The sequence below is a fragment of the Bos taurus genome, chromosome 23 (genome assembly GCF_002263795.3).
Source record: "Bos taurus isolate L1 Dominette 01449 registration number 42190680 breed Hereford chromosome 23, ARS-UCD2.0, whole genome shotgun sequence".
In the NCBI taxonomy this organism is placed as follows: domain Eukaryota; kingdom Metazoa; phylum Chordata; class Mammalia; order Artiodactyla; family Bovidae; genus Bos; species Bos taurus.
In genome coordinates, this window is record NC_037350.1 from 29,484,767 (window position 1) to 29,496,777 (window position 12,011).

The following is a 12,011-nucleotide window of genomic DNA, read 5'->3' on the forward strand; positions in this document are numbered from 1 at the left end:
GCTCTTAATGTGTAAAAATTTCTAATATGGAAAATTGATATAGAATAATTTCAAATAAACCCATGTATGTTAACAAGCATTTTAAAATGATCAGTATCATGCCAATTTTGTTTCATCTATTTAGTCAACAAAACTTCCCTGCTTAACCTCTCCTTTTCCCTCCGCACAGGTTTGCCCTGGCAAGTTCTGAAATTGCACTTATCAAGCTAGAGGCACAGAGGAACATGCACAAGGTGGAAAGCAGGGACTCAGCTCAACCAAATCGCCACTGCAAGGTCTCAGACGGGAGCAGGCTGAAGCTCAGGAAACACAGAATCTTTACATGTAAATCAAGTGTCACTCGACAGTGGGCATTTTATTTACTAATGTGAAAATACTTTATTACTAAAAGTGGACACTTTTACCATTTGTAAATGACCAAAAAAGTTATAGCACACTCTGGAGTTTTAAACCAGGACCAAGGAAAGAACTGCTACATGGTACAGGCAAGATGAATAAAGGAATAAAGATATTGTTGTGTTTTACCCACACTCCATGAGTAGTCTCATCATTAATATATCAGTGGGTAAACATGGACTGAGTTTTGCTGGGTGCCAGGTACTCTGCCAAGTATGTTACGTGTGGTAACTCACTTATCACCTGCCACCCTAGGAACCTGAAACTGTCATTCCACTCACTATTGATTTGAAAACTTTACCTTCTAGAAGTTCAACAACTTGCCCGAGGAATTAGAATCTAAGTTGATCTGAATCTGGAGTCTATGATCTTATCTAATATGAAATACTCTCCTTGGGATCATAGGAAGTCCAACTTCCTTAGCATAATATATATCACTCCCTTTGTGATATGGTACTTTTTAAAATCTTTCAAGTGTATTTCTTGTCATTTTCTATTATACTCTCGCTCCCCTAGATAGAATAGTTTAATTCCCTAAAAGATCTGTTTCTCATACTTTCATTAATTAGAACATGAAAGACACATTTGTGAACGATGAGATTAAGTTGGATTTTGAGAAGTATATGGTGTAATTTCCATAAATTTAATGAAAGGAAAAACTATTCAGAAACAGCTGGTGTCTACTGATTGAACATAAGATGAACGTCGTGAAAGACAGGAGTAAGAATATGGAGAATTGAATTTTGTGCTATTTAGACATTTACTTGATGTTAAAAAAGAAACAATATATAAAAGAAATATTAATAACCTCAGATACGCAGATGACACGACCCTTATGGCAGAAAGCAAAGAAGAACTAAAGAGCCTCTTGATGAAAGTGAAAGAGGAGAGTGAAAAAGTTGGCTGAAAACTCAGCATTTCAGAAAACTAAGATCGTGGCACCCGGCCCATCACTTCATGGCAAATAGGTGGGGAAACAATGGAAACAGTTACAGACTTTATTTTCTTGGGCTCCAAAATCATTACTGACAGTGGCTGCAATCATGAAATGAAAAGATGCTTGCCCCTTGGAAGAAAAGCTATGACCAAACTAGGCAACATGTTAAAAAGCAGAGACATTACTTGCTGACAAATGTCTGTCTAGTCAAGCTTGGCTTTTCCAGTGGTCATGTACAAATGTGAGAGTTGGACTGTAAAGAAGGCTGAGCACAGAAGAATTGATGCTTTTGAACTGTGGTGTTGGGAAAACTCTTGACAGTCACTTGGACTGCAAGGAGATCTAACCAGTCAATCCTAAAGGAAATCAGTCCCGAATATTCATTGGAAGGATTGATGCTGAAGATGAAACTCCCAGTACTTTGGCCACCTGATGCGAAGAACTGACTCTTGGAAAACACCCTGATGTTGGGAAAGATCGAAGGCAGTAGGAGAAGGGAAGAACAGAAGATGAGATGGTTGGATAGCCAACTCGATGGACATGAGTTTGAGCAGATTTCATGTGTTGTAGATGGAAGGGAGGCCTGGCGTGCTATAGTCCATGGGCTTGCAAAGAGTCAGACATAACTGAGCGACCAAACTGAGCTGAACTGAACTGAAAAAAGAAACAAAAGGCCCCAAGTGGAGTCAGCTGTTCTCAGACCACTTCAGCAAACCAAGACCAAGTACCTAAGTTAAATACAACCTCTCCAAGCAATGTAGTCTTAATCAGTCTGCAATTTTCTAGTCAGCACCAGTAAGGTAATCTGACACATAGACCCAGACCGTTCCTCACACACAGGTGACCTAAGCCTGAAAGAATCCACTCTTTTCCCTTCGGCATATAAATTCCTCCTGTTTTGTACAGCTCTTCTCTACTTGATAAACGGGATGCTGCCCAATTCATGACTCGTTCAATAAAACCCTTAGATCTTCAAATTTACTAGGTTGAATTTTTGCATAGACAACTTCAGTATCTGAACTTTATTTTCAAATTATATGCATATATTATTCTACACATATATCCACTGTAAAAATAAACTGCACCCAGTGAATCATTTCACACAAAGCAGGATGTACACCATGTGTTTTAAAAGCAACTATAAAAAAATGCCAATTCTTCAAGAAGTAATAACAATGCTATGTGTGTAGCATAAATCTTTTCTGATATAAAAACTTTATTTTTAGCCACTTCTAAGAAGAGGTCATGCATGTGCAATAGTCTCTCCCCTTTTATACTAGATACTAGACTCTACTTCTTCCCCAACATTTCCTATTACCCAGAAGTCTGTAGATCTATTCTTGGATCTTCATTAATTGTGTGGTAACTTCAAGAGTGTATTTCCAAATATATGCATGTCTCGATACTATGTTCAAAACTGAGTCTAACTAATAAAAATTTTAATGAATTTCAACAAATAAATCTTTTAAGATACTACCTATATAACATTGACAATTTTGCCCATGTGTGTTTAGCAGGTAGTGTGCAATTGATTGTCTTTCAGCAGCAACAGAAGCACAGTCTCCATAGCTCTTCTCTCTCCAGGGAATGTCTTCCTCTCTAATATAATGATAGGAAGTAGCCTGGGAAGAACTCCAGAGGTGTGTGCAGAGGAAGCAAGCTAAGCACCATCCATCTGAAGAGACTTGAACCATGAGATTACAGGAAAAGGGGGCCAACAAACTGCACACATGGGGTTCCTCCACTGCTTGTCCTAGATCTGTGATCATGAATGACCTTCTCATCAAAATCCCCAAGAATCTCCACAGCTGGGCTGTCATTCTTCCTGGAAAGTAGTACTTTGCTGTTTAGGTGGGGGAAGAAAAAGAAAATCCATTTTAAAAGTTGAAGAAATCCAGAGCTACTTGCCTTTAGTAGCGAACAAGAGCAGTTTTTCATGTATAAACTGACATTGACTCTTAAGTATGGAATACTTTCTAGCTTCGTCTCTTTGCAGATATAAGTCCTTTTATCCTCATCCTGATTAAGAACAGAAATGTGAAAGGGAGCGAGACCAGTTTCAGTGTGATGTCTGTCAGGAAATTGTTGGTTTTTCTTGTAAGATAAATACACAAGAAAATATTATAACATTGTAGAGTTACATCAAGCAAAGTGAGGCCACTCACATGCTGTCTTTTCCCCAGGACATGTTGGATCTTTCAAAAGCACAGTTGTTTTACACTTTACTGAATAATAGAGGAAATTTAACCAGGTAAGGTCAATGTCAATTTTGGTGCATCATAACACTCAGGGTTTTAATTATACCACCAAAATATGTGGACAGATAGAAAAATGCTAACCAATGTGACCACCAAGGTCAGTTTCTTTCTTTTGCTATAATTCTGGAAATAATTATCATTCTGTATGCAGAACACATGAGAGTTTTGTCTTGGCCACAATTTCAAATGCAACTGATTATTACTATGGATGCCAAAGAAAATAAGCCACGTATCCTCTCTAAACTGGATGTGCAATAATTGCCTGAGAGGTGCTATAAAGGTGAAGGATTCTTAGAAGTAAGTTTAATTTTCTTGCTAGGATACTTAAAGGGAAATCAGTAATTGTCATTGGATGGTTTTGTTGTTTATTCATTTGTTTTTAAGCAAATTGTTTAGATTCGATGTCCAAGATAAATGACTGTACCTGTTTGAAGACTTCAAAATTGACCATTCAGAAGTACAAATTTTCCTACCTGTGTTTCTTAATCTTTGCAAGTTAATAGTGTAAAGACACTGATAAATCAAAATAACTTACTTGATGGAAGGTCACTGGATTGCATTAGTGGCTGAATTCATGAACTCTTTTTTTTTTAATGTTAATCAAATTTGTTTTAATAAAGAAAAATCAAAGGAATTATTTAACAAATATGCTCAAATGACAAAGATGATTTGTTTAGGAATCTTAATGCTAAAGATGTATGCTAAGAATATCACCATTAAAAAAAAAAGATTCATTCTATGAGTAGAAAATACCTCAAGATAAAAATATTAATTCATTAAGAAAATATTTCATATTTCTTTATTACAGAGACTGTAGATTTAATTAACTCATTTCTATATTAAGTTATGCAGTATACATTCCTTTCTCTAGTTGCTCATTCAAAAGGATAGGGGTTTTTCTCAAAATAGAACAAGTCAGTGCCAACAGTTTCAAGTCATGACTTAGAGTTAAGCTTAGAAGAGCTTGACTCAGAAGGCCATTTATATTCACCTGTACCCTGGCCTATAAAACTACATTAAAGCATGTGAACTATTCATGTCATATAGGGTACAGCTTGCTTATTGGGGATTGTAAATAGAATTTCCTGGATAGCATATTCCTAAAATAGCAGACCTGTGATTCAAATGGGGAGATTTCAGAAGTTCTCCTCCACACTTATTAGATCAGTAAATATTTGCTTCACAGAAAAACAATGAATATTAACGATAATTATCTCTAACACTTCAATTTTGAAAATTCTAACAATTCCTATTTTGTTCCATGTTTCGAATTCTATATGCCTTGTTTCTCAGCCTCTTGCTCATCAATGTATTTTTCAATATTTTTCTTTTATATCTATCATCTAGCCTGTATGAATATGTGTAATAATCATCTTACCTTCCATTTCTTTGGTTTTTCACACTATGCATGTTGACGGCCTGTGTATTTTGTTTTCAGAGAATTTGGGATACTTCTCACATCTGTTCTGAGTTATACTCTAATGTCTATTCTCAGTTCAGTTAAGTTCAGTCAGCCAGTCATGTCAAGTTTTTTTGACACCATGGACTGCAGCACGCCAGGCCTCCCTGTCCATCACCAACTCCCAGAGCTTGCTCAAACTCATGTCCATTGAGTCAGTAATGCCATCCAACCATCTTATCCTCTGTCGTCCCCTTTCCTTATGCCTTCAATCTTTCCCAGCTTCAGGGTCTTTTCCAATGAGTCAGTTCTTCACATCAAGTGGCCAAATTATTGGAGTTTCAGCTTCAGGATCAGTCCTTCCAATGAATATTCAGGACTGATTTCCCTTAGGATTAACTGATTTGATCTCCTTAAAGTCCAAGGGACTCTCAAGAGTCTTCTCCAACACCACAATTCAAAAGCATTAATTCTTTGGCGCTCAGCAGTCTTTATTGTCCAACTCTCACACCCATACATGATTCCTGGAAAAACCATAGCTTTGACTAAACGGGCCTTTGTTGGTAAAGTAATGTCTCTGCTTTTTACTATGCTGTCTAGGTTGGCCATAGCTTTTCTTTCAAGGAGTAAGCGTCTTTTAATTTCATGGATGCAGTCACCATCTGCAGTGATTTTGGAGCCCAGAAAAATAGTCTCTCACTATTTCCATAGTTTCCCCATCTATTTGCCATAAAGTGATGGGACTGGATGCCATGATCTTAATTTTACGAATGTTAAGTTTTAGCCAACTTTTTCATTCTCCTCCTTCAGTTTCTCCCATAAGGGTGGTGTCATCTGCATATCTGAGGTTATTGATATTTCTCCCAGCAATCTTGATTCCAGCTTGTGCTTCATCCAGCCCAGCATTCCGCATGATGTACTCTTCATATAAGTTAAATAAGCAGGGTGACAATATACAGCCTTGGTGTACTCCATTCCCGATTTAGAACCAGTCTGTTGTTCCATGTCCACTTCTAACTTGCTTCATGACCTGCATACAGATTTCTCAGGAGGCAGGTCAGGCGTGCTGGTATTCCCATCTCTTTAAGAATTTTCCACACTTTGTTGTGATCCACACAGCCAAATGCTTTGGCATAGTCAATAAAGAAATGTAGATATTTTTTTGCTTTTTCGGTGATCCAGCAGATGTTGGCAATTTGATCTCTGGTTTCTCTGCCTTTTCTAAATCCAGCTTGTATATCTATGTCAATTCTATGTTCATATATATATCCTTGCAATGAATTTGGTGTTTTCAGACTCTGTTTCTTTACACAGCAAGACAACTTGTTTTACCATTTATTTTTTTCTTTTTTAATTTTATTTAACTTTACAATATTGTAATGGTTTTGCCATATATCAAAATGAATCTGTCACAGTATATCATTTATTTTTGTGTAATTTTAATCTGTTATTTCTCTATATAGAAAAATCAGTGTCAAAGTGCTCATTTTACTTAGTTTGTTATATTTTTATGATTATGATCTGACTTTCTTTTTTTTTTTTTTGGTCTGACTTTCTTTGCCACAGGAACAAAATAAGAACGACCAAGAATAGAGACTCACAATTAAGCAATGAAAGGAACAAATGCTAGCACTCCGGCAGGTTTCATCCTACTGGGCTTTTCTGACCAGCCCCACCTGGAGATGGTTCTCCTTCTTGTCGTCTCTGTCATATACATTCTGACACTGATGGGGAACACAGCGATCATACTGGTCTCATACTTTAACCCCAAACTCCACACACCCATGTATTTCTTCCTCTCCAATCTCTCCTTCCTGGACCTCTGTTTCACCACCAGTGTTGTCCCACAAATGCTTTGGAATCTCAAGGGGCCTGACAAGACCATTAGCTACACTGGCTGTGTGATCCAGCTGTATGTTGCTTTGGGGCTGGGCTCCACGGAGTGTGTCCTGCTGACTGTTATGGCCTATGACCGCTTCAATGCCATCTGTCGACCCCTCCACTATGGAGTGATCATGCACCCAAAGCTCCTCCAGCAACTAGCAGCTCTGGCCTGGATCAGTGGCTTTGTGGAGTCCACGGTTCAGACTATCCTTGTTTTCCAGTTGCCTCTCTGCAGCCATCACATGGTGGATGACTTCACGTGTGAGGAGCCTGCCCTGATTAAGATTGCCTGTGTGAACACAACCTTCCTGGAAAATGAGCTCTCCATAGCTTCTGTCCTCTATGTGGTGATACCTCTGGGGCTTATTCTGGTCTCCTATGGCTGCATTGTCAGAAGTGTGCTAAAGATAAAATCCACTGAAGGCAGGAGGAAAGCATTTGGGACTTGTGGGTCCCACCTAATTGTTGTGGTTTTGTTTTTTGGGACTCTAGCTTCCATTTACATTCAACCCAAGAGCAAATACACACAGAATTACAGCAAATTCCTCACCCTCTTCTACACTGTAGTGACACCCTCACTTAATCCTTTGATCTACACATTGAGAAACAAAGAAGCTAAGTGGGCACTAAGAAGGTTGCTGGGAAGAGACCCAAGTTAGGGAGAAATGTGAAATATCCTCACACAATCCCTCAGATATTAAGGACTTTAGCATCATCGAATTTTGGGTTTTCCTTTTGTTTGTAAACATCACAGCTAAATCTCCTGAATAAAATGGTATGAAATGTTCTTTCAGTGACACCCTGAAGCTGCCTACTGTAAATTCTCGTATTCTTTTTCCAGAAAGTTATGTCTCTTTTTTCTTTTCACTATTTTCTAAAGATTCTATGAATAAATAAATAAATATTGATAGTTGTGCACATGTATACGTATTATAATTTTATAAATCCTGGAGTTATTGCTTTAGAGATTAACTAATGGCAGGGTAGATATGTTCATGACAGATCTATTTTCTCATCACAGAAGAAATCACCTGCCTCGTAGAGATAGAACTTTCTTGAGAACTTTCTATTGTTCTCCAGATCTCTCATTCAGTAGTTCCACAGTCCATAACTGTTCTGTCCATTGTTTACATACAAGCATAAAGGTCCACTGGAAAACCTACAATTACCTAACAGTTTTTCTTTCAGGGGGATTATTGATTCTTGTTCATTTACTAGAGGCATCTGGGACTAAGTTCATCCAGGGATTTTTCTGATCTCTTCCACCCACAGAGAAAGCTTCCAAGAGATATGAGCCATGAGACTGAGTATCTCTCATTTATACATCTCTTGTCCTCACTTAATGGCTCTCAATCTCTTTTGATCAATTCTTTAACTCTCTATCTGAAATCTAAGAAAATATGTATTAGAATTTTGAAGTATTGTCATTTAATCTAAATATCTGTATTTGTCACAATATATAGATTTCTTTACCAAAACATGTCTTTGGCCTCCTGTATGTTATTCACTTCTGTGGATATCATAACTTTAGAAAATAATTCTCTTCATATTAAATATAAAGTTTTATCTATTCTAATAACATACTTTAAAATCTTGGTAATGTGTTCAGTTTAAAAATATTGACCTTATTTTACCCATATCCACATAGTTATTTGCTTATAGAATATTATCAATAGTTTATTGGCTTTAATTCTAGAGCCTGCTTAGATATACTCGCAACATGCTATGGTTTTATAAATGTAGTCTGCTTTTTTCTTAAATAGGGATTTTCCTGGTGGTCCAGTGGTTAAGACTGTGTGTTTCCAAAGCAGGGGGCATGATTTGATCCCTGGTTAGGGAACTAATTTCCCAGATGCTGTTTGCTGCTGCCAAAAAAATAATTCTTTTAATAGAAATTAATTCCTAGATCGTTTTAACAAAGATAAATTCTTTCTGGCTATATTAAGAAGTTGAATAAATTAGTAAAGAAAAGCAACTACATTGGAGAAGAAAGTATATGATTTAGTCAGAAGGCATTGATAAGGTTAACAAGTGGTGTCTAAGTAAACTTTCTATATCTCTGTTAATGAGATAAAATTTTATTGACATAAGAATTAAAACTGGTTGTATTCAAATCAAATTACTTCACTGATTGATTAGGACAGGTAAATGCTTACTAAGCACTAAGATTACCCAAATCATTTAAAATCTTATAATTTTAAGTATACAATAAAATTTTTAAAGCTATTGAAAATTATATTCTTATGTCCACATTAGGATAGAACATTAAAAATTTCCATATATTCTTTTTGTATGTAGTAGAGTAATTTAAAAACTAAGATAAGTCTATAAGAAGATGCACTGTAAAGAATACGGAAAAGACATACCAGGTGAATACTAGCCAACGAAGAAGGCTGGCATGATCTTACTAGTATCAGAAAGGGTAGCTTTAATGGAAGAACTATTATTAGGAATACAGAGAGACATTGCATAAACTGTTTAGTTACCTTGAAAGCTATAATAATCTTAGATTAATATGCTATCAAATAACTTCAAAATATAAAGCAATACCTAACAAGTAAGAAAGGAAATAGGCAAATTCATAGCCAGAATTAGATGGATAATTGGTAGAAAATATATACAAACATAAATGAATAAGGATATAGAAAATATAAAGAGCACAGCAAAAATTACAAAATAAATATAGTGAAACCACTGAAGGTGTAAAGACATACAAAAAATTTTCAGGCACACACAGGACATTTATAAAACATTGACCATGTATTGAATTATAAATGAATACATTCCAGAAGTTTGAAAGTATAAGAGCATTTTGTCTAAAAAAAATAAAATGAGGCCAGAAATCAGAAACACAGTGAACAAAGTATTAGTGCTCTTAATTTGTAAAAATTTCAAATAATGGAAAATGGAAATAGAATAATTTAAAATAAACCCATGTATGTTAACTGTCACTTCAAAATTATCAATATAATGCCAATTTTGTTTCATTTATTTAGCCAAGTAAACTTTCCTGCATAACCTCTCCTTTTCCCTCTGCACAGGTTTGCCCTGGCAAGGTCTGAAATTGCGCTTATCAAGCTAGAGGCACAGAGGAACATGCACAAGGTGGAAAGCAGGGACTCAGCTCAACCAAATCGCCACTGCAAGGTCTCAGACAGGAACAGGCTGAAGCTCAGGAAACACAGAATCTTTGTGTGTAAATTAAGTGTCACTTGACAATGGACATTTTAATTACTAATGTGAAAACACTTTATTACTATAAGTGGACACTTTTACTATTTGTAAATGACCAAAAAAATTATAGCACACTGTGAAGCTATAAACCAGGACCAAGGAAAGAATGCTACATGGTACAAGCAAGATGAATAAAGGAATAAAAATATTGTTGTGTTTTAACCACATTCCATGAGTAGTCTCACCATTAATATATCAGTGGGTAAACATGGACTGAGTTTTGCTGGGTGCCAGGTACTCTGCCAAGTATGTCACGTGTGGTACCTCACTTATCACCTGCCACCCTAGGAACTTGAAACTGTTTTGTTTTTTAATTTAATTTTATTTTTTAACTTTACAATATTGTATTGGTTTTGCCATATATCAAAATGAATCTGCCACGGTATACACGTGTTCCCCATCCTGAACCCTCCTCCCTCCTCCCTCCCCGTACCATCCCTTTGGGTCGTCCCAGTGCACCAGACCCAAGCATCCAGTATCGTGCATTGAACCTGGACTGGCAACTTGTTTCATATATGATATTATACATGTTTCAATGCCATTCTCCCATATTATCCCACCCTCTCCCTCTCCCACAGAGTCCCAAAGACTGTTCTATACATCAGTGTCTCTTTTGCTGTCTCGTATACAGGGTTATTGTTACCATCTTTCTAAATTCCATATATATGCGTTAGTATACTGTATTGGTGTTTTTCCTTCTGGCTTACTTCACTCTGTATAATAGGTTCCAGTTTCATCCACCTCATTAGAACTGATTCAAATGTATTCTTTTTAATGGCTGAGCTTCTAGAAGTTCGATAACTTGCCCTGGGAATTAGAACTTAAGTTAGTCAGAATCTGGAGTCCCATGATCTTATCAAATATGAAATACTCTCCTTGGGATCATAGGAAGTCCTACCTCCTTAGCATAATATATATCAGTCCCTTTGTGATACGGTCCTTTTTAAAATATTCCAAGTGTATTTCTTGTCATTTCCTAACATACTCTCTTATAATAGAGTACTTGAATTCCCTAAAAGATCCCCTTTTCTCATATTTTTATTAATTAGCACATGAAAGTCACATTTGTGAAAGATGAGATTTAAGTTGGACTTTGAAGTAGATGCAGTGTAATTTCCATAAATTTAATGAAAGGAAAAAATATTCGAAACTGCTGGGTGCGTACCGATTGAACATAAGATGAATATTGTGAAAGATAAGAGTAAGAATATGGAGAATCATATTTGGTGCTTTGAACCAGTCCATCCTAAAGGAAATCAGTCCTGGGTGTTCATTAGGACTAATGTTGAAGCTGAAACTCCAATATTTTCGCCACCTGATACGAAGAGCTGACTCATTTGAAAAGACCCTGATGTTGGGAAAGATTGAAGGCAGGTGGAGAAGGGGATGACAGAGGATGAGATGGTTAGATGGCATCACTGACATAATGGACATGAGTTTGGGTGGACTCCGGGAGTTGGAGATGGGACAGGGAGGCCTGGTATGTTGCGGTTCATGGGGTCGCAGAGTCAGACACGACTGAGTGACTGAACTGAACTGAGACTCTTACTCTGTGCCGAAAAAGAAACAAAAGACCCAGATAGAGGCAGCTGTTCTCAGACCACTTCAGCAAAACAAGACTAAGTCCCTAATTTAAATACAACCTCTCCAAGGAATGTAGTCTTAATCAGTCTGCAATTTTCTAGTCAGCACCAGTGAGGTAATCTGACACGTAGACCCAGACCATCCCTCACATGCAAGTAACCTAAGCCTGAAACATTCCACTCTTTCCCCTTCTGCCTAGAAATTCCTCCTGTTTTGTATAGCTGGTACTGGAATGCTGCCCAATTCATGACTCTTTCAATAAAACTAATTAGATCTCCGAATTTACTAGGTTGAATTTTTGGATAGACAACTTCAGTAT

At 36.9% G+C, this 12,011-nt stretch overlaps 1 protein-coding gene and 1 long non-coding RNA gene across 2 annotated transcripts; both read left to right on the forward strand.

The window, feature by feature from the left end:
• The first annotated feature begins 6,600 nt into the window (after positions 1 to 6,600).
• Positions 6,601 to 7,533, forward strand: OR2H20 (olfactory receptor family 2 subfamily H member 20). The gene has a single exon (NM_001390419.1). The coding sequence runs from the start codon at positions 6,601 to 6,603 to the stop codon at positions 7,531 to 7,533; it is 933 nt and encodes a 310-aa protein (NP_001377348.1).
• A 436-nt stretch (positions 7,534 to 7,969) lies between these two features.
• Positions 7,970 to 10,275, forward strand: LOC132343584 (uncharacterized). Its single transcript, XR_009492491.1, has 2 exons — positions 7,970 to 8,181; positions 9,916 to 10,275. It is a non-coding gene; the product is annotated as an uncharacterized lncRNA (long non-coding RNA).
• The last annotated feature ends 1,736 nt before the right edge of the window (positions 10,276 to 12,011 follow it).